The 23,583-nt window shown below is 42.8% G+C and overlaps 1 protein-coding gene across 7 annotated transcripts in view; it reads left to right on the top strand.

Annotated features, from left to right (window-relative positions):
• The window catches only part of LOC137874066 (protocadherin Fat 3-like), a 227,113-nt gene that overhangs the window by 180,578 nt on the left and 22,952 nt on the right, over positions 1-23,583 (top strand). For 6 of the 7 annotated variants that reach the window (XM_068712737.1, XM_068712713.1, XM_068712721.1 and 3 more), the window contains 10 exons: positions 1,559-1,834; positions 2,389-2,599; positions 2,694-5,422; positions 5,543-6,914; positions 9,921-10,117; positions 10,288-10,441; positions 10,646-10,879; positions 12,066-12,458; positions 12,661-12,875; positions 20,227-20,364. In XM_068712737.1, coding sequence (XP_068568838.1) covers positions 1,559-1,834; positions 2,389-2,599; positions 2,694-5,422; positions 5,543-6,914; positions 9,921-10,117; positions 10,288-10,441; positions 10,646-10,879; positions 12,066-12,458; positions 12,661-12,875; positions 20,227-20,364 — 5,919 coding nt within the window. Of the gene's footprint in view, positions 1-1,558; positions 1,835-2,388; positions 2,600-2,693; positions 6,915-9,920; positions 10,118-10,287; positions 10,442-10,645; positions 10,880-12,065; positions 12,459-12,660; positions 12,876-20,226; positions 20,365-23,583 lie in introns of those variants that run through there. The other variant, XM_068712732.1, reaches the window with a different exon arrangement.

The following is a 23,583-nucleotide window of genomic DNA, read 5'->3' as shown; positions in this document are numbered from 1 at the left end:
CTATTTAATTTCTTCATACTTACTCTAGACACACTGGAGACACAAATTTATGTTGAAACGCTTTGAAAAAGTGCTTTTTGCATAATGTGTCCCTTTAAGAGTCATAAATCTCATCACCTGGCCAAGTGTGTGTTATTTTGTGTTGTTGTACAGCCCTTTCAACCAGAACATATGAGCAGGTGAAATATGTTGGCCTTTACAACACAATGGTTGGTAAAACCTCACTAAACGCTTAAAATATTTCTGTAATCAATGGCCAAATTTGTCCATTCATAAACCTACTGTTTACGTTTTTATCTATTTTCTCTTTAGCTTCATCATACTGCTACAGCCCAGTTTCCCCTCTGGGCTTGATCAAATTAAATCTACTCTCACTTACATTTCCTGCCTCTCTGTCTCTTCTGTCTGCCTTCCTACATGTCTGTTTCTGCCTTTCCTCCTATGTTTTCCTGACTCAAGCTGGGCTTCATCACCAGTCATTTGTGACTCAGGAACTTTCCATGAGTCATGACTTACACCAACCACAAACACGTTGCATGACTTCTCTGCAGTCATTACCATGGCACACATGATACAAATAGTGTTGTCAAGTAATCTTGTATTTCTTAACATCCCTCCATCCATCTATCCATTATCTTAAATCACTTATCCTGTTCATGGTCATGGGGGAGCTGGAGTGGATTCCAGCTGACATTATGAATGATGACATGTAGTTTTAAAGCGCTTTGAGTGGTCGGAAAACTAGAAAAGTGCTATACAAGTAGAAGTCTATTTACCATTTACCATTTACCATTACGAGAAGGCAGGATTCACCCTGGACAGCTCGCCAGACTATCACAGGCCTATTCCTTAGGCCTGTTAATTTATGTGTCAAAGTTGACCCATATATGAAACCACCATAGACATGTACGTTGCCTCTGCAAGTGAATAAACTGTTGCAGCAACTCCATTGACATAAAATTGATTTTGAATTGAAATTTTACTGTTATGAACTTTTCAAAGGGGCTGATGCAGCACCAGCAGTGACAGACCAAACAAAAGCATGAACTTGAGAAGACAGCTTAATCCTGTTATTTCCTGCTACTGTACAGAAATATCTGAATCCACTTAACCACATCTGCCAACAGCCATTGTTGCAGGGATGATAATGGCTAAGAGATTTAGGTTAGAAATTAGAGATTTGGACTAGACCCTCCAGTCCAGTGTTGTGTTTCTGGAAAGGTTTCAGTCTTGGGGACGGAAAGACTGTTTCCTGAGAACAGATGCCCCAACCCAAATAAGTTCATATACAACTAATCAGAATTAGCAAATATGTTTTGTAGGAAATATAATGCTGCCCACATTGGTTCATGTTATCCGCATGAGGAGGAAACATTTATATTCAAAATATCTGCAATATGTGCACTGTGGACAATAAATATTCATACTGAGAATATCTGCAAAATATCAGCTATTCTTCATGACAAACTTCTATCAAGAGCAGGATAATACAACTCAGTTAATGATGTCTTCTTTCCTCCTCTTCCTTTTCTATATGTCAATGTCCCTTATGTTCAAGGTTCACATCACTGTTATGGACTACAACGACAACGCTCCCATCTTCTCCCAACCAACCTATGATGTCACTATGTCTGAAGACACTCCACCTGACACTGAGGTGGTCCAGGTTCTGGCATTGGACCGTGATGAGCATCACCGGCTGACCTATTCTCTGCAGAGCTCAATAGACCCAAGTAGCATGCGTCTGTTCCGCATCCACCCCACCCTAGGCATCATTTACACTGCTCAGAGGCTGGACCACGAGGCCTGTGCCCAGCACATCCTCACTATCATTGTAAGTCTATGTCACTGTCTCTGCCAATGTCTGATATTTAGGGTCTTGTACTAACAGCTGTGGTTCTTTGATCCCCTCACTTTCCACGGAGGGGTCCCAGTCTTATCTGCATTGTTGTTGTACAAAAGACAATCCTGCATATTCCTGAGGACAAACAACAACTGTCCAAATGTTTCCTGGAGGAACTTGTACTTGATATTTTATGTTTAGCATGTGCCAAGATGTAGACCTGATTGTAGTGTAACAGGCTAATTCCACAGGGGAATTTCATGGGCTAATACATTTCAATTTGTTTTCCAACTAATTAGGAGAGGAAAGAGGATCATTTTATACTGATCTGCTTATCCAGTATTAAACTACTAATATCAAAAATGTAAAATTTGGGCAAAGGAAAGTGAAAGAGTAGGATGTCTGTTTTTGTGTTTGTTATACTTTGGACAATGGGCACATTTTAGATTTAACAGTTACATAATTATCAGATTTTACTTTTACTTACTTTTCATTGTGACCATGGGGGATGACCTTTTTTGATTGTCTTTCTGTTTTCTCCACAGGTGAAGGACCAAGAGTTCCCATACAGGAAGAACCTGGCCCGTGTGCTAATAGAAGTGGAGGATATAAATGACCATGTACCCATCTTTACCAGTGCGCTGTATGAAGGCTCAGTCTATGAGTCAGCAGCAGTGGGATCAGCTGTGGTCCAGGTGACTGCCCTGGACAAAGACAAAGGCATGAACGCAGAGCTACGCTACTCCATTGAAGCAGGTAGGCAACTCTGACAGCTTAATACTTGAAATGGTAAATATTTACCCTTAAAAGAACTACCACATTGTTTACATTGTATTTGATCTTCCAACAGGAAACACTGGAAATGCATTCCATATTGAACCAGTTTTGGGTATCATCACTGTTGCTCGTGACCTGGACTTGTCCAGCATAGGCCATTATGTTCTCACTGTGAGAGTCACTGACAATGGCTCCCCTCCCCTGTCCACCACCACTATAGTGCGCATTGCTGTCACCCTCTCTGACAATGCTGGCCCAAAGTTCCCTCAGCCTGAATACCAGGCTGAAATCACAGAGAAGGCCGTGATGGGGACCTCCGTTACCACAGTCAGTGCAGTCAGCCAGTCCACCCTTACTTATGATATCAAGCAGGGCAACACAGATCATGTTTTTCAGTTAAATCAGTACAGTGGAGTGATTTCTACCCAAAAGCCTTTAGACTATGAGAATATAGCATCTTACACCTTGATAGTCCAGGCTACTAACATGGCTGGCATGGCCTCTAATGCTACTCTGTTAATTCAGGTAGTGGATGAGAATGATAACCCACCAGTTTTCCAGCAGCTTCGCTATCATGGCAGCATCAGCGAGGCAGCACCAGTCAACAGCGTGGTCTTGAACTCAGATGACTCACCTCTCGTAATCAAGGCCACTGATGCCGACCGCAACCAAAATGCTCTGTTAGTCTACCAGATTGTTGAGGACACTGCAAAGATATTCTTCACAGTGGACTCAGGTACTGGCTCCATCAGAACCATTGCTAATCTAGACCATGAGACGTTTGCCACGTTCCACTTCCACGTTCATGTGAGAGACAATGGCAAGCCACAGTTGACTGCAGACAGTCCAACAGAGGTCACAATACAAGTGATTGACACAAATGATTCACCGCCTCGCTTCACCCAGAATGCCTATGAAACAGTTCTGCTACTCCCGACCTATATGGGAGTAGAAGCTTTGCAGGTTTCAGCCATAGACCCGGACAAAGATGTCCCTACAGAGCTCACCTACTCTCTGACTGATGGAGTACTGCAGCACTTTGCCATCAAACCTTCCAGTGGAGTTATTACAGTCAAACACAGCAACTTCTCCAAAGAACGTTTCCGCTTCAGTGTCAAAGTTTCAGATGGGAAATTTTCCAGCACAGCTCTGGTGACCATTCTTGTTCGAGAGGCTCTGGACTCTGGTCTCAGCTTTACTCATAACCTTTACTCTTCATCCATTCAAGAGAATGTATCAAATATCACCAAAGTAGCTGTGGTCAATGCTGTGGGAAACCGTCTCAATGAACCATTGAAATACACCTTGTTGAATGCTGGCACGAGCTTCAGAATTCGTCCAACTTCTGGTGTAATTCAAACCACAGGTATACCCTTTGACCGTGAGGAGCGTGAGTTCTACGAACTGGTTGTTGAGGCAAGAAGGGAGCACGACCGTCTGCATGTGGCCAGAGTTATGGTTCGAGTCCATGTTGAGGACATAAATGATAACGCCCCTGTGTTTGTTGGACTTCCTTATTACGCAGCTGTTCAAGTAGAAGCTGAGCCAGGATCACCCATTTTCAGGGTCATGGCAGTAGATGGTGACCAAGGGGTTAATGGAGAGGTTTCTTACTATCTCAAGGATGACAATGGTCACTTTGAGATCAACCAGCAGACAGGTGGTCTCAACCTCAAGAGGGCTTTTGAGTCAGACTTGTCCAATATGGAATACCAGATTGTGATCTATGCCAGGGATGGTGGTTATCCACCTCTCTCAACTACTATAGAGTTCCCCATCACAGTAGTCAACAAAGCCATGCCTGTCTTTGACAAATCATTTTATTCTGTTTTTGTGAATGAGGATGTGGCTGTGCACACACCAATTCTCGGCATCAATGCCACTAGTCCTGAAGGTCAAAACATTATCTATACTATAGTTGATGGAGACCCATCTCTTCAGTTTGACATTGGTTTTGATACAGGAGTTATAAGTGTCATCCACTCTTTGGACTATGAAGCAACAGCATCTTACCACCTGACCATCAGAGCCACAGACTATCTGACTGGTGCCCGTGCTGAGGTTGATGTAGATGTGGTTGTCCAGGATGTAAATGATAATCCACCTATATTCCAGAAAATGTCCTACAGGGTAGTTTTGTCTGAAACAGCCATGATTGGAACTCCAGCACTTCAAGTTATTGCCACTGACAAAGACTCAGAGAAGAACAATGTTGTCCGCTACCAGATATTCTCAGATGTGCATAACAGCACAGACTACTTTCACATTGATAGTAGCAGTGGATTAATCCTGACAGCACGTATGCTAGACCATGAACTTGTCCAAAAGTATGACTTCATTGTCAGGGCCACCGATAATGGCTTCCCACCATTGAGTAGTGAAGTATCAGTCATAGTTGTAGTGAATGACATGAATGACAATCCACCAGTTTTCAATCAACTACTGTATGAGGCCTATGTGAATGAGTTAGCACCAAAGGGTCACTTTGTTACCTGTGTCCATGCCTCAGATGCTGATAGCTCAGATTTTGAAAAGTTGGAATACAGCATTTTGTCAGGAAATGAAAGAATGAACTTTGTGATGGACAAAAATACAGGAATCATTACATTGTCCAGCCACCATAAGCAAAGAATGGAGCCTGTCTTCAGCCTCAATGTTTCAGTGTCTGATGGGGTGTTCACCAGCACTGCACAGGTTCACGTTAAGGTGTTGGGCGCCAACCTGTATAGTCCAGTGTTTGGACAGAATATGTATGAGGCAGAGTTAAAAGAGAATGCTGCTGTGGGAACCAAAGTTATACAAGTAAGTGCTATTGAAATTCATTCAAATATGTTTTTGTGTTTGCATAATTTTGCACATTGATAATACAGTACGTAATTATACATTTTCATGTCTGTATTATAAAACTTTTTTTTATTTCAGGTAAAGGCAACAGATGCAGACCCTGGAGTGTTGGGTCACATCATTTATTCCTTTGTTAATGATGTGGGCAAGGACCAATTCAGCATTGATGCAAATGGACAGATCACCACTGTAGAAAAGCTTGATCGTGAGGACCCAGCCAATAAGGACATTGTTCTGACAGTGGCAGCCCAGGACCCAGGTGGACGGGTCTCTTACTGTACAGTACAAGTTACTCTGTCAGATGATAATGATAATGTCCCTTGCTTCCGTGCCACAGAGTACAGAGCTTCAGTCAAATCTGATGTGGCTAAAGGTTTTTTGGTGACACAGATTCAGGCTTATGATCCTGATGATGGTACTAACGCCAAAGTGACATATTCACTTTACAGTGAGGCTCATGTCCCTGTGGTGGACATTTTGGAGATAGACCCAGACAACGGTTGGATGGTGACTAAAGGCAGCTTCAGCCACTTGAGGAACTCTGTATTATCTTTTTTTGTAAAGGCTGTGGATGGAGGAAATCCGGTCCGGCACTCTCTAGTGTCTGTCTACATCCATGTACTTTCTCCAGATGCCTTCATTCCTTCCTTCAGCCAGCATCAATACTTATTTAACATGCCAGAGGACACCCCCATAGGTTCAGTCATAGGGACTGTGCGCCTCAACACTTCTCCTGGATATACCTCGCTTTCTGCTACTTTTGCCCTGGTTAACGGAGAGACCGGAGAAAACAATCAAAATGTGGTGTTTGTGGTGGAAAAGGATACAGGTGTGATCAAGCTTGATAAGCTTTTGGACCATGAGGTGATAAAAGAATACCATTTGAAACTCACTGCCACTGTACAACAGGCTAAGCTGGATTCTGTGACTTCTGTCAATGTTGAAGTCAAAGTGTTGGATCTAAATGACAACAAACCAGCGTTTGAGGCAAACTCCTATGAGGCCACAGTTATGGAAGGAATGTTAATTGGAACCAGAATCATTAAAGTCCAAGCACTAGACCCAGACTCAGGGGCCAATGGCCAGGTAACATACAGTCTTGGGACATTAATCCAGTCAGATGGGGACTTAGATACATTGGTTGAGACCTTTAGCATTGACAGCAACACAGGTTGGATCTCCACACGCACGGACTTGGACCATGAGACCAACCCATCCTACATATTCACGGTAGTAGCCTCAGACCTTGGGGAGACCCTATCTCTTTCCGGTACCACCACTGTGACCATAGCAGTGTCAGACATCAATGACAACCCCCCCAGGTTCCTGGAGCAAAGCTACTTTGGTTCAGTTCAGGAGAGTGACCCACCAGGCGAGGTGGTGGCTGTGCTGAACACCAGAGATGATGACAGCTCTGCCGTTAACCGTCAAGTCAGCTACCACATCACTAGTGAGTACCACTGTAAATATTTGTTATTGCACTGCAACTGTATCAGCAGACATTGATACTGGATTTCTGCAAAATTTTTGACCAATTAAGTTTTTTTTATCATACAGTGCCAATGTTAATCATCCAGTGCCAATGTTTTTATAGTTCTTGCTTTCCACAATATCTGTTCATGACCAAGAAAAAGATTTTTCCGGACACATACATGGAGGTATTTGTGGGTGAGGTGGTCCCTGAGCACTCGTTCCCCCTTAATTTCTCCACTTACTTAGTCCTCTAGCAGTGACAGTGCATCCATAATGCAGCGTTACACGAGTGTCACCACAATGTGTATATGTTTATAGAAATCAGACTGGCTGTTTCAAAAATGTTCAACAATTAGTGGATCCCCAACCCTGGTTATCATTCATAAATGGAAGTAGGTGGACACAATTTAATTTATAAAAGTTTTGTTAAGGTGAACTTGGCCAGCTTAATGATCAGGACTCATAATGAGGATATGGAGCTGTCGCTGTCTTTATTTCCACACATTTGTAATTTACACAATCCATATGTGCAGGTGGTGAATATGTGCCAGGTGAGGTGACTGGAGAAAACAGAGTGTGTGACAGTCACCATGGTGCACTCTAATCAGATATCTGTTTTCAGGTTGTCTGTATACAGTAGACTGTATCTATCCCTATTGAATAAACCATAAATGAGTAAATAAAGTCATGTTAATTACAGTGATTTTAAACACAAACTATATAAACACAAAACACATACTTAGTTACATAAGCACATTATTAGAAGCTATGATCTGCAGTTCTTTAATGTTATTTGATCTCTTGGATTTCTCCAACCAATGCTGACCACGAGCATCGGTGGTCGAGCCCTCTCCTCAGACAGCGCTGATGAAATATTGAGAGGAGTTTGATTTGATTTTTCAGTTGGTTTACCTTCATTCATCTGTCACAGATAGACGACCTCCTCCCATCACGTTCATCCCCTTCCATTCATCTATCTTCAAGATGCGACGCTGTTCATTTCATTAAACCTTTAAAATCAATCTTTTGTGGTAGAGTCCTTGCTAGTGACAAGAAGTTAAGTAGTTAACTTAGGTTTGTGAGCAGGGCCACACCTCAACCTTCGACCCTCTCTTCCCTCTGTTTATTTCCTCTTATTCAATCCCGTGCATACCTCTCTCATCTCTCCTTACCCAGGTACTGTCTGGGTCCCATAATTGAAACATTGAGCCTCCTCCTCGGCCTCCATACATCCTATTCTCCTAGTTTTATTAAATCTTTAAAGATCTCTAACCCGAAAATTAAAATGAAGATGCACTCTCTCTCCACTTGACAAGCAGATGACTAATTCTTTATTAGTAAAAGTTAAAATTTTTAAACTAGTTTTGAATTTGACTGAGTTGATGTTCCTTTGTAATTGTCACTGTTATTGTGATTTATTTACTAAAACCTCCTTTTCCTCACATTGCAGTGATATATTGTCACCCTGTAGACACTGTAGACCAGCGGTCCCGAACCTTTTTTTGCGCCACGGACCAGTTTCATGTAAGACAATATTTTCACGGACCAGCCTTCAAGGTGTGGCGGATAAACACAACAAAATAAAATGATACGATCGGCATGAAAACAAATATAAAATACATAAAAAATACAACTCACAATAACGCTGAATCAGTGAGAGCCCTGAGCCTGTTTCTCTGCAACGAGATGGGCCCATCTGGGGGTAATGGGAGACAATGACACCCGAAGTTTGTTCCTTATGTCCAGTCTACTCCGTAATTTTGTTTTGATTGCTGTCACTGCAGAAAATCTCGCTTCACAAAGATAGGATGTTGGAAATGGAAGCAGGGTTTTCAGTGCTTTTGTGGCGATCTCAGGATATTCAGCCTGGATTTTAATTCAAAACACCAGCAGAGTTGTTGTCTCAAACATACTTTTAAGGCCACTGTCATTTACAATCTTCAGCAGCTGATCTTCCTTTGTCGCCACATATTATGCAGAGCGGGCTTGGCGCGTCAGAATTACTCCTGATATTTAATTAGACTCCTGATATTGTCTGTTATTTTTTCTTGGAAGTTGTAGGCTCTTCTTCTGTCTCCTTAGTGGGCCGTTTCCCCTTTGCAAAGAAGCGCTCCAAAAGTTTTGTACTCATTTTCGCTAGCTTGCGGGCTTAATTTTTTAGGTAACGTATCACGTGACCGAGACAAGTGTCTTGACATGTGTCAAGAGGCACAGGCGGATCAAATTGCGAGAGAATCCGGTCATTTTTCAAAATAAAACTTCTTTCAGAAGTAGTCATAGTCAATAAAACGGAAATAATATAATATTTATTTTTTCTGTGCGGCCCGGTACCAAATGACCCACGGACCAGTAGTGGTCCGTGGCCCGGTGGTTGGGGACCACTGCTGTAGACCATGTCATCCTCCACCCATCGGTCTGTGAGAGAGGACAGAGCTGTGTGAAGATCGATGGGTGGAATATTGTGCTTCTTCAACTTGACATTCCAGTTATATGGGTCAGCAGCCAGCCAGTATGCTGATAAATCCGCAGTGTTATGGTCCAACCTTTAACCACTGCTGCAACATTCATTTCCCTGTGCCATCCACTTAAAGCAGCCACAGTAATTGTGTGATCATACTGGAGATTTTTTATCAAACCGTTACTTCCTTGGTGGTTCAAAAACTTGTCTTTATTGTAAATGCGTGGGAATTAGTCATATGATCGTGTGTGAAGCTGTTTGTCCTAGTTTACTTATAGGTGTGGATGGAATAAGACAAACACCATACAACAGAGGTGTGAGCTGGAGTCATGGACCGGGACTTGAGTCAGACTACAATCTGAATGTGATGATTTAAGACCTCACTTGAAAAAAAGAATGAACAATGATCAGCAATTTGTGGATAAACTGATCATAAAGTCCATGTATGCCTACATGTCTGAAACCTTTTTCACTGATCCTGGATCTCACTGTGCCTGTCTCTCTGTCTGCTTGTGTGTTGTCCAGGTGGGAACTATCGTGGTGTGTTTGCACTCGGTCTGGTTCAGGGTGAATGGAAGATGTATGTAAAGTGGCCACTGGACAGGGAGGAACGCAACCTCTACGTCATCAATGTCACTGCTAGCGATGGACTCTTTGTTTCCCAGGCAACGGTGGAGGTGACAGTGATAGACACCAATGACAACAGCCCCATCTGTGACCATGTGAGGAATAGAACCGCATGTTCTTTTTTATTTATTTTTTGTTTGAGATGCATTGTCCTTTATTTGACTTAGCTCACTGTAAATGTAACCATTGTAGAAGCTGTACCAACTTTTCACAGTGTAACTGTATTCTTTGTTTCTTTGCTGTGCATGTACATGTGTGTCTGCAGGCTGTGTACACTGCCTCCATTTCAGAGGACCTCCCAGTAAACAGTGTGCTGCTAAGGATTGGAGCTACAGATGCTGATGTAGGCGTCAGTGCCTGGATCCAGTACTCCTTACATGGTCCTGGATCCCAGGACTTCAGCATTGACCCGGACACTGGTAAGCATGCAGAATGGCTTCTCTTGGAGCAACCAGTTTTTAGAGTGCTTGCAACAGTGAAATGTAGCCAGGCCACCAGCTTATCACAGCTTACACAGTTAGATGCACAGTTATTCCTTTGGATGCTTGAATTTGTGTGACTCTCTCATGGCACTGTGTGGCTCCATCTCTTAATGTTTCACAAGTTGTTTTTAACCTGTACAGGTGAGGTCAAGTCATCTATGAATCTTGATCATGAGATGACACCCTACTACCGGCTCGTTGCCCAGGCAACTGATGGTGGTGGACGATGGTGCCGTGCTGAGGTGCAACTGGCAGTAACTGATGTGAATGACAATCCACCCATCTTCACCCTGTCACAGTACACTGCCAGTGTCTATGAAGACACCGCCACCAAAGCCCTGCTCACCCGCATTCAGGCCATAGACCCTGATGAAGGTGACACCACTACTATTATTACGGCTACTACTACTGGTGGTACCACTGCTGCAAGTTGTGCTTCAAATGCTTCTATGCTATGTTTTAGGATTAAAATGGAAGCAGAGGCAGACACAAAGAGATCAGACAAGTAGAGAGAAGAGATCCCAAGTACAGAGAGAACAGAAAAAAGTGTATATAAATAATAATGCATCGTTTGTCTGTGTCTTTAAAGTCTAGACACAATTAAATTTACAGATGGGGACCCCAGAGCACCCTTGCTCTCTTTGAAAACACTCATTGTGTAATCTTGGTTTATTACATGAAAAGTGACAGAAGTAGTTCTCAGAAGAGCTGTATGCCCTGTCTACACAAATACAGATAGTTATTGAAACAGATATTATTTAGGTCACTAAAACGGATATTTTGAAAACGTCTTCGTCTTTGTAACTGTGTGGACATGTAAAACGGAGCGTTTAGGAAACAACGTCATCTCCCTAATTCGGGCATGCCCATTGTTGCTTTGTGTAATGAGCATGCTCCAGAAACGATAACAGAGATGCTCGACCACTGGAATGTTTATGTGTCGTTGGCACTGCTTGGTCTAATGACTACTTTACATTTAAACTTTATATTACTGCACCACTTCACGGCCAAACGGCCACTGAGATGTAGTTTCGCCACAGCACCGTAAATAACATTTGTACAAATCAAAAAATAATAAGCTACTGCTATACTATTGTTTACTATTTGTTTACAACGTCAAAGGTGAATAAGCTCACTGGGCATGCTCAGAAATCTTCTTCTCTGTTAATAAACCGTTGACAAAGCTTTTATTGCCACCTACTGGCCCAGCGAGCGTTTGGAGTCGTTTTTTGCATTCTTGTCTGGACGGAGATATTTTGTAAAATCAAGGTTGTGTGGACAGAATTTTATTTTAAAACGGAGAAGAAAATATTTCTTTTAAAAAAACAATCTGTAAATGTGTAGACAGGGCCTTAGAGAGAAGAGCCAAGCCCTGCCTACTTTCACACCTCCACCTGGCCAATCACAATAGAGTTGTTTAAAAAATATACAACATTTGTCAGAAGCAGCAGTCATTGGAAGACACAGTTAGAAGATCCAGCAAGTATTTAGTTTCAGACACTCTGAGGCCTTTAAACCTCTCATGTGTAGCCTACCTGACACTCTTTTTCTGGCTTTACAGCAGGTCCAGGCCGTATGGTGGTCTACTCCCTGGCCGACTCTGCAGGAGGCTCCTTCTCTATCGATAAGTCCTCAGGCATCGTGGTCCTGGAACGCATTCTCGACCGCGAGGTTCAGCCGGCTTATCAGATAACAGTCCATGCGTCTGACCAGGGTTCACTGTTGCCCCTCTTCTCATCAGTCAATGTCACTATCACTGTGCTGGACATCAATGACAACCCACCTGTGTTTGAGCGTCGTGATCAGCTAGCGACAGTGCCGGAGGATGTGGGAGTGGGCACCGAGGTCCTGAGAATTTATGCTGCCAGCAAGGACATCGGGACCAATGCTGAGATCACTTACAGTATCCGATCAGGAAATGAGCATGGGAAGTTCCACATCCACCCACTGACCGGTGAGTGTGCTAACCACAGCTCTACACTTGTCATCCCTCATTTTATTCACACTTGATGTTCATTATAACACGTTCCGTATTGTCGCACATATGAACACTGCAACCTTTAGAAATGTTTCTTTTCTTACATGCTATTTTGATATAAATTCTGTCTTTACTCAAATGCATATTTGTGTTCCCTCTCTCTCCTCACCTTGTTCAGGTGCCATTTTAGTTGCCCAGCCCCTGGACTATGAGACCTGCAGGGACTACTTTCTAACAGTGGAGGCTTGTGATGGCGGCACGCCACCATTGAGTGCAATTACGACAGTGAACATAAACCTGACAGATGTCAATGACAACGCACCCATGTTCAGCCGTGACCTCTACGCTGCAGTGGTGTCAGAGGATGCTACCACTGGAGAGTCTGTAGTCCAGGTAGGTTCCAGTCAGAGTCACGTTTTGCCTGCATATATGTGAGGATGCCTGAGGCCATGTCCACACAACTATGTTTCACATTTTAAAACGCATATCTTTTGCTACGTCACACTGAGCGTCCACACTAGGCCGGAGTTTTAAAGCACCAAAAACGGATCAGTTTAAAAATGCTCCCAATAAATTTGAAAACTCCGGGGTTACCTGTTAATGTGGACGGGCGTAAACGCATCAGTTTGGGAACGATGACTTAGACACCCGCATTGACTACTTGATTGGGTCTTAGCAGTCACAACGTGTCCTTCCCTGATTTGTCAAGCCCCTATCACGTGACCCTTACCCAGAAGAACACAAACAACAGCCTTGATTATCGATCGACTACCAGTTGTTAATTTAACATGGATAACTGATTACAAGCGTTGCTGATCTTGTTGTCTTTACTAGCAGTTGTTCAGTTAAAGTTTGCATTTTGTAATTCTGCTACTGACGACAAGCGGAGGAAGCAGCTGTTAATGGAGCGATTAGCGAGCGGCGTGTCCAGTGGCGTTATCAGCCCTACGGAGCCGACGTCTGAAGTCACGGTTTGCGACTTTGAGGAGGGTGGTGGACACAAAATGGAGGACTTTCCTTTTCTTATTAATGCTTATTTTGTTCTGCACAACTATTATGAAGCCCGCACAGAAACTGTAAAGGAACAAAAGCAGTAAATGCTCTCCAGTGCAACAGGGACTTCAGCCACTGTGAGAGCAGACAACAATGAAACAGAGGAAATGAGTGAGAGAAGTGTGTTGACCAAATGTATTCAATTCAATTAAATTTATTTTGTATTGCTCAAAATTATTGAGGGCTCAGAGGGCTTTACAATCTGTCCCGGGACCCTCACATCGGTACGACAAAGGAGGGATCCCGATCCACGGAACCCTGTAAGGCGAGAAAGCACAAAGACTCCGGGAAAGAAGCAAAGTTAGTGAAGTGCATTGATGGGTCATGAATTCATACAGAAATGTATTGACCCATAATCTAGTAAACTTTAATTTGTAAGTGTTAATTTTAAAGTAAATTAGCTGTGTGTGAGAGAGATAGAGCAAGACCTGCAGCGTTGTAACTAAGTCTGAAAAATATAACTTCTAAAACGTTCAACGAAATGTGTCTGTTTGAGTTTATAGAGGAAGTTTTAGAGGAAGATCTAAGTATCAAGCACTATCTTTCATTATTAAAAACTACTATAATACTAGTAAAATAATCTTCCGTGAGTGTAGCGTCATGTGTTTCACGGAGACATGGCTGCACGCGGATTTCCCCGACCACAGTGCGTCGGTGCCCGGCTTCAGGGCTTTTCGGGCAGACAGAGACGTTATACAGAGCGGTAAGAAGAGAGATTGCGGGATTGCAGTGTATGTGAACGAGAGGTGGCGCAATCCCGACCACCTGTGTGTGAAGGAACGTTTCTGTAGCCCGGATATTGAACTGTTAGCCGTGGGAATGCGTCCTTACTATTTGCAGAGGGAGTTCTCATCCGCCATTGTTGTGGCTGTGTACATACCTCCATCAGCTGACGCTGAGAGAGCAGTGGACACCATCCACTCCACTATATCTGGACTGATGAGTCAACATCCTGGTGCATTTTTGGCAATTACTGGAGACTTTAATCACACCACCCTGGATAAAGCACTGCCAACTTTTCACCAATATGTTGACTGCCCCACACGGAACAATAAAACTCTGGACCTATTGTATGCAAATGCCATTGATGCATACAGTACCACTGCCCTCCCCCCGCTTGGCAGGTCCGATCACAACCTGATCCTGTTGACACCCAGGTATGTTCCTCTGGTACAGAGGCAGCCTGCGACCACCAGGACTGTGAGGAGGTGGTCTCAGGAGGCTAAGGACGCCCTGCAGGACTGCTTTGAGTCAACGGATTGGGATGTGCTGTGTGGACCACATGGGGAGGACATCAACAGCATGACGGACTGTATCACAGAATACATAAAATTCTGTGAACACTCTACCATTCCATCCCGGACTGTACACTGTTTCCCTAACAACAAGCCATGGATCACCAGTGACCTGAAAGCACTTCTTAATAAGAAGAAAGCTGCTTTCAGGTCTGGGGGCAGGGATGAGCTCAGGAGAGTCCAGCGTGACCTGAAGGTGAAGATCAGGGAGTGCAAGGACACCTACAGGAGGAAGCTGGAGGCCAAACTCCAGCAGAACAATGTGAGGGAGGTGTGGACCGGGATGAAGCTGATTACTGGCTTCAAGGTTGGAGGGAGACAACCAGGGGGCTCCCTGGAGAGGGCCAATGAGCTAAACTGTTTCTTCAATAGATTTAGCTCACAGCCCTCATCTGTCTCCTCCACACACCTCACCTCACAAACACCTCGGCTGCCTCCTCCCCTCCTCCCTCTGTCCCCCCTGGTGAGCGGCACGGACAATGAGCCCTCTACTTCAAAGGGCTCTTCCACCACCGACACCATGACCACCCTCCCCCCCTCTCTGTGACGACTGGCCAGGTTAGAAGACAGCTGGAGAGACTCCACCAAGGAAAGGCTGAGGGACCTGATGGCATCAGCCCCAGGGTCCTGAAGACCTGCGCCATCCAGCTGTCTGATGTCCTACAACACCTCTACAACCTGAGCCTGAAGCAGGAGGAAGTCCCGGTGCTGTGGAAGACGTCGTGCCTGGTTCCTGTTCCTAAGAAGACGACACCATCTGGCCTCAATGACTACCGACCAGTTGCCCTCACATCCCATGTGATGAAGGTGCTGGAGAGGCTGGTCTTGGCCCACCTCCGACCGCAGGTGAAATCATCACTGGACCCTCCGCAATTTGCATACCAGCCTCATGTGGGAGTGGACGACGCCATCATCTACCTGCTGCAACGAGCTCAGTCGCACCTGGATGGAACCGGTGGCTCTGTGAGAATCAATTTCTTTGACTTCTCCAGTGCATTTAACACCATCCAACCAGTGCTACTGAGTGAGAAGCTGCGGGAGGTGGGGGTTAACGCGTCCACCGTCTCCTGGATCACTGACTACCTCACAGGCAGACCACAGTTTGTCCGACTGGGCCGTGTGCTGTCTGATACGGTGGTCAGTGATACTGGAGCCCCACAGGGAACTGTTCTGTCTCCCTTCCTGTTCACCTTATACACCACTGACTTCCAGTACAACTCGGGGTCATGCCATCTGCAGAAGTTCTCTGATGACTCTGCAGTGGTCGGGTGTATAAGGGACGGACGGGAGGAGGAGTACAGGGCAGTAGTGGATGACTTTGTGGAGTGGGCCGGTAGAAATCACCTGCTTCTGAACGCGGCCAAGACCAGAGAGATGGTGGTCGACTTCGGGAGGAGGACGACGGCTCCACAGCCACTGAGAGTTCTGGGAGAGGACGTGGACATGGTGAAGGAGTACAAGTACCTGGGTGTCTCCATCGACAGCAGACTGAGCTGGAAGGCCAACATCAACGCTGTGTACAAGAAGGGGATGAGTCGACTCTTTTTCTTGAGGAAACTTCGATCCTTCAACGTGTGCAGCAAGATGTTGGAGATGTTCTATCAGTCTGTTGTGGCCAGTGCACTGTACTTTGCCGTAGTCTGCTGGGGGAGCAGCATTGGAGCCGGAGACACCAACAGACTTAACAAACTGGTTAAGAAGGCCGGCTCCATCATCAGCTGTAAACAAGACTATCTGGAACAGGTGGTGGAGAGGAGGACACTGAAGAAACTATTATCCATATTGGATAACCAGGACCACCCTCTCCACCACCTACTGCAGGGACAGCGGAGCACTTTCTCCAACAGAATGATCCAGCTCCGCTGTCATAAGGACAGATACAGGAGAACATTCCTGCCTACCGCTATAAGACTGTACAATAAATCACCTCGGGCCAAATCAAATCGTTAAACCTCTGCACTACTGTTTATTTAGTTGATTTAATATTATTCTGTTCTATTCACTGTGTATATAGTGTGCATGTTTTATATAACATCTTTACTATATTATAATTGTATATATTGTGACATGTGTATTTTTCTTGTATTTTTCTTTTTCTTTTTTCTTTATATATAATAAGATTTTTTACCTGTGACCTATTGCTGCTCTGTAACCTATTGCTGCTTGTAACAAAATAATTTCCCCTCGCGGGATCAATAAAGTGAGTATCTATCTATCTATCTATCATAATGTCATATTTTTTGCAACAAAGCAACCAATCTACTTCCTGTTTACAATGGGACACCTGCGTGTCCAGTGTACGTGAATAGTCATGTGATAATCGTTTTCAGGCGTGTTAGTATGGACAGAAATCAATTCGCAAACGATGCTGAAACGCCTGTGTGGACTGAAATCGTTTTTGTTTTAAAACACCGGTTTTAAACGAAAAGTATTATTGTGGATGTAGCCTCGACCGACACTGTCAAAATGGCTGTATTTCTGTCAAATTTGCTCTTAATCGTCATGATTTTCAGAGGCTAGATTGTAATGTTTTGGGGAACCCTCTGACCTTTTCTTTAACACCACCACAATCTCCACCTTTCCACAAGAAATATCAAAATGTAATGTGCAGTTTGTTATGACATTCACTTAGCAAATTCCTGATCCCCATGTTGGACACTTCACCAGCTTTCCTGTAGAACCTAAGGCAAAGATAAGATATCCTTAAAAAGGCTGTAGCAAAGTCTTGGTTATGTTTGTTCCACTTGAAGAGCTTTAGATCTCTATGTCTTGTTGGCCACCATATTCTCGTGTTATAGGTTACTTGTTTTTCTTTGTAAAGAGATATGGTGAGACTAGTGGCTTGTCTTCAGTGAAATGGCTCTGTTCAGTTGTACCCTTGAAATATGTAGCAAGACATGAAAGGGGAGCTGTTTGTGTGTGAGATGCTTTTCTAGCAGCTACAGCAGTGGTATACAGTGTCATCAGGGTGGATGTCATGTTCTTCAAGATTGCCCCCTCTGAGACTCAAACAATGGCTTTGTGGGATGCTCTCATCAGCTTAAGCACCTATGTTGGCAATCACAGAGTTACTAATATTTACTGGTCTCTCAAGGTTTGACAGGATTCAGTAGTGTAAGCTACTAAAAAAAAAAATAATGTTATGTTGCTTTTTTTGTACTTATACTCTTTTCAAGTGTAACTGTAGTGAAGATGCATGTTTCATTTCAATGACTACTGGATCTGAACTTCATGGTGAAGTCCTTCTTTTACTCTTTGGTGAGCTTCACAGACAGAACAGGTGGTGAGCATGCAGGCAGCATGCCTGTCACCTGTTCAGTTGAGATAGACTCCTATTTTTAGAGATTTTCTGGGTTTACCTATTTGCTTCTTATCTGTAAAAAAGTAATAATATGAAAATATAATATGAAAATATAAAAATATATTGCATCTTTCCCTTCTCCCTCGACTTCCCCTTCTGTCAGCATTCAGATCCAACAAAAAAACAAAAGAGACACACATCATATAGATTATTGAAAATAAAGATTTGTCTTTTCTTTTTATCAACGGACTAGAGAATAGGCCTTAAATGTTGAAGTAAAAGACCATATACAGTCATTACAAAGAAAATGAATTGTACAGTGATAACTAATAAGCAGTTTAACTAACCAGTTAGTATTGGCTTTAGGAGAAGCTCAGAATGTGATAATGAGTTTTTAATTAATGACATTAAATTAAACAGCAGGTAAGAGGGCACTGTCTGTTTTTGTCATCATGATCTTCTGTAATATAATAACTTAGAAGAGTGTGAAAAAATGTTTTGTTATTCAAATGATTGCGTCTTAAGCTGTTAAACCCATTGTGTGAATGACTTATACAATTAAATGTATCCAGTCATTCTCCTGGCATTTGTTGCCAGGAGCCGATCCCAGCTGTCATTGTGTGAAGGTAGGTCGCCAGACTATCACAGGGCTGACACACAGAGAAACAGACAACCATTCACACTCACATTCACACCTATGGGCAATTAAGAGTACATCCACACTACTCCGTTTTAGAGTCATCAATTGTCCGGAGAACCTGGAGAGAACCCATGCTGACATGGGGAGAATATGCAAACTCCACACAGAAGGCCCATCTAGTCTGGGAATTTTACTTTACTGCACAATGATAATGTAGCATTGCCAAAAAAATGCATTTCCTAAACATGATTTAACTTCGTCTAATTTTTTTTTTTATAATCTTCTCACATTAATTAACTCTGATGGTTGCCTGACAGGTAGTGAAGGAAAAGTACAGCATGCTTTGGAAAATTAAAAATGGCCAGCAGTGATGGAAAGAAAATGGTATTTTCAGAAAATGGGTTAAAACATTCATAATTAATGCTACAAAGCAGCATAAATAGGCACTGCAACATACTGTAATATCTGTGAAATGTATTTGGCCATGAATTTTAATAGAAATCATCAAAATGCAGCGCAAACCCAGGCCTTTTGTTTCCAGAAGGGTCCTCTATATTAATAAACCAACGAAGCAAAGCAGCAGCTTGGATTATTAGTCCCCCAGAATCACTGTAAAGTACTGCTGATGTCTGTTCAGCCTCATTCTGTACTCTGTTAGTCTGTTCTACCCTTCACAACTATTCCAGTCACCTCAGAACTGTGTGTTTGGGTTAGTAAAGTTTGGATCAAGTCCTACCAATATCACCTGAGATTCATAACGGAAAATATTTCATCCATTTTGCTTTTTAAAAGCATTTGTGCAGTACCGTAACGGAAACACGTGAGGCCCCCCCGCAGAATAACCCTGAGAGGTCCCCCCCATAAGTATCAAAACTCAAGCTTTTCTTTTGAGGGAAATTTATTCAAACAGAAAAAACAACAGCTCAAACAGAGAACAAATATTAGTATAGGCTACAGTAGAAGTATAGCCTACACAAGTGCACGTCTTAATAGAATTGGTGTGCAGTCTTTACGCTCTGAACTGCGTGCGCTTTTATTCTCCACCTACGTTACTGAGTGAATCAGTGCTAACGTTACTGAGTGAATCAGTGCTAACGTTACTGAGTGAATCAGTGCTAATGTTAGCTACCTATTGTGACTTTCTGACCTATGTTGTCACGTCACTAACCTAGCTAACAAAGAAAGCACAATTAAATATATTTTTATTTATTTTTATATCAACTCTAGAAACACAGACAAGACAATAAGACCATAGTGTGCATCCCATGTAATTCAAATTGAAAAAAAAAAAAAAACACGTTTTTTTTTTTGGGGGGGGGCACGCAAGGCTCCCCCCCTCTGCAAGGCCCCCCAAGGTGCGGGGGCTGCGGGCGTAATCTCTACGGGTCTGCATTTGTGTCACTATAGGACAGTGAAACAGTCACTCAGCCTGCAAGTGTGTGTGTATGTTTTCAGCTGGTAGCAGAGGACGTTGACAGTCAGCTGAATGGAGCCATCCTCTACTCTGTTGTCAGTGGAGACCGAGACAGCCAGTTCTTCATTGACCCCCTCCGTGGGGTCATCAAAGTCAACAAGCCACTGGACCGTGAGACAGTGAGGACACACACACAAACACACACACTTCTAACTTCTAGAAATAGCATCAGTACCTCACAGTCGCACTTGATTGTAGCAGTAAAGTACAGCTTTGTAACCTATAGTTAGGTCAGCATGAGATCAACTGTTAGCGTTAAATATAGTGCAATATGTATATTAAACTAAAATAACAGCTATAGCTAATGTTCCATGAGCTCCACACACTGGAATCTTGGTTCAAGACCTTTACAATTGCTCACACAATAAAATGACACATAAAGCACAATAATTGAGACTGACACTTACATGTCACTTTTTTCAACACAGTTCTCTACATGGGAAACAGGAATGTAGTGACTTGTTTGTCTTTCAAAGCAGTGCCATTCAAAATGCAACACCCATGGACCAATTGGCCAAAACAGATTTCACCTGACCAAACACTTGATGGATTGATGGTTGACTTATCAATCAGGATGTAAGCTCTATAAAAAGACCTCAGGTGAGTACCTGTTTGCAGCAACAATGGAAGCTCTTTTTCAACAACCTTTATTAGCACCTGTAATTGTCAGCGTATGGCACTCACACGGTTCATGCTGACTCTGTTTGAACCAGTTACACACTGCTGTGCTCAATCTAAAACACTTCTAACATTTCTACTCTTCTAGTGATATACAATGGGTTTGATATTTTACAGATATTATTAGAGGTAAGTAATGAATATATTGATCAAAAGCACACTGATTTTAATATTTATTTTTCGCCACATTATAAAATCAATCAGTTTATGATTGCATAATCATATCCGATTATGCATTTCCAAAGGGGGTATTTTAGACTGTACAGAAAATAATTTGTGGTGACAAAGAGAAATCATGAATTACAGGTGATAATAAAGGTTGTTGAAAACAAGCTTCCATTGTTGCTATAAACAGCTACTCACCTGTCAGGTGTTTGGTCAGGTGACACCTGTTTTGGACAATTGGTCCATGGGTGTTGCATTTTGAATGTCACTGCTTTGAAAGACGAACAAGTCAATAAATTCCTGTGTCTGATGTAAAGAACTGTGTTGAAAAAGTGACATGTTTAATTGCTTTTTGGTACAAAGCAGAAAATGAGTTCAGAGTTTTGGAGACTTGAGCTGAGGTTTTAATTTGAGGGTCAGTCTCAATAATTGATATTTATGTTGATGTGTATTCATTGTAAAATGTCTAATGTACATGTGTCTGCAACAAGCTAAAGCACTGCAGAGCTTCATTTTCTTTCAGCCTTAACGTTTATTAGTAACAGCTGATATAATCTGCAATCGGCAACAGCTGCAATTTTAACAGGTGGAAGCAACGGAGACATTCTATGTGAATGTTTTGCACATTACCCATTGCTAATGCAAAAAAGGGACAAGAGATTCAAATAAATGATACAAGATTTGTCAGTCTTGTAGCTCAGTGAACATATATTTTTAATTTGATATTATATCAACCTTAAGCTGGAACTATTAGCAGCCAACACTAAGGTTATCTAGAAATAATGGCTGCAGTCCAGGACGAATGGTCAAGTTATTCATGCAGTATTTCAGCTGTTGTAACCTACTTAGCCAACTGAGAATCTAGCTTCTTACTTTGTGTTTTATGCAACAGATGATTAGCTCATGATATGATGTGATGACTGTTTATATCAGTTGACCATGAACAGCCAGTGTATAAGAGGAGCTGCTTAGGTGTGAGGTCTCATGGTTGCCCATCTTTGATGTAAAGAAGGAGCCTGCTGGCAGCTGATGAGCTCACACTGTAAAATGGATCCCTGACCAGATGGTAACTAATCACACTTGAACAGCAAGCACATGCACAAAGCAGCTCTGAGTATGAGCTCTTTAATATGCAGCAGGAATAAAGATGGAAGGCATGAGCAGCCCTGCCTGCCTCCCCTCCTCCTCTGAGCTTCTTTCTTCTGCTTCTTCCTCGTCTCCTTCTCCTCCGCAGTGCTTGAAAACTTCAGAAGTGTTCACATGCCCATCATAAAGTATTCAAGAGTGCGGTGGATGAGCTGTCTGAACGTGCTCAGAGAGAGCAGGGGCATGTGTGGCATCAAAGCATTTGGCTGATGAAGTGTGTGTGGGGTTATCACACAGAGAGCAGCAGCTCTACTCTCTCTCTGTGTGTCACTGTGTGCAGAGCTGATGTCTGTGTGTTAATACTACTATGTGCATGGGTGTGTTTTTTCCTTCTTCTATTTTCTCCCCCTCTCTCTGCTAAGCAGGTCAGAGTTGTTTACTACTGACATTTATTTCTTCATATGTCTCAGGCAGCAGAATAATGTTTTTTCTTGCTGCCTTTGCATTTCTCCTCAGCATGCTTCATTAGCTTTTTATTATGAAGCAATATGGAGAAATATCCTGCAGCGAGTTTAGAGCAGACTGAGAGTGTGTGAACTTAAACACTGTTGAATCGGATCCAGAGTCATCTCAGATCAGTTTAGGAAGACCACAAACCTATCAAGAAGCCTTTTATCTTCATCTCAGTGCTGTGCTCTTGATACATATCTATGTGATGGTAGACAGACGACTTGATTAAGTGTCGGAGTGCCAGATTAAATATGATCACAAATTACCACTGGAACATTGACAATCTGTCTACTGTATATAAATGCAAGAACAGTCGTCGTTTTGGGAACAAACTGTTAACACAACATTGACATAGTGTCATCTTTTAATATATAATGATATAGCTCATATATGTACTAGTTTTTTTCCCATCATTTCTATCCAATGCAACACCGTACTCTCCAAGTTATATTTGCTAAGATTTGGTAAAATAGCAACATCATAAAACAAGTCTTTCTGCAGTCAGAAGATCAGACTGGTTAGAAACAATCTCCAGGTTAGACAAACCACCAACGGTATACATCCATCACAGTGTACAGACTTCCATCTATATGTACACACTGTTCAATGAGGGATTATTAGTGACATTGCAGGTGTGTCACTTACAGTTTGACCTCCAGAAGAACTGGTTCAGATTATGTGGATAAATAGCCACAGTGTCACCAGATCTCAGAGCTATTGACTTATAGCCTACACTGTATTTCAAATGATAAAGATAAAAATAAGGCTGAGTTCTAATGAACTGGAATCGTCCTGTAAAAGGAACTTTGACCATTTGGAAATTCCAGTGTGGACAGAACGTGAAAGGGAGACTGGGATTTAACAGAGCCTGGGCTTCTGGCTACAGCAGGCCCATGGTT

The sequence above is a fragment of the Cebidichthys violaceus genome, unplaced genomic scaffold (assembly GCF_023349555.1).
Source record: "Cebidichthys violaceus isolate CVI_PGR_0920_01 unplaced genomic scaffold, fCebVio1.0.p SCAF_1, whole genome shotgun sequence".
Lineage (NCBI taxonomy): Eukaryota > Metazoa > Chordata > Actinopteri > Perciformes > Stichaeidae > Cebidichthys > Cebidichthys violaceus.
Note: the sequence above shows the minus strand (reverse complement) of the source record. Positions and strands in the feature narration are given on the sequence as shown.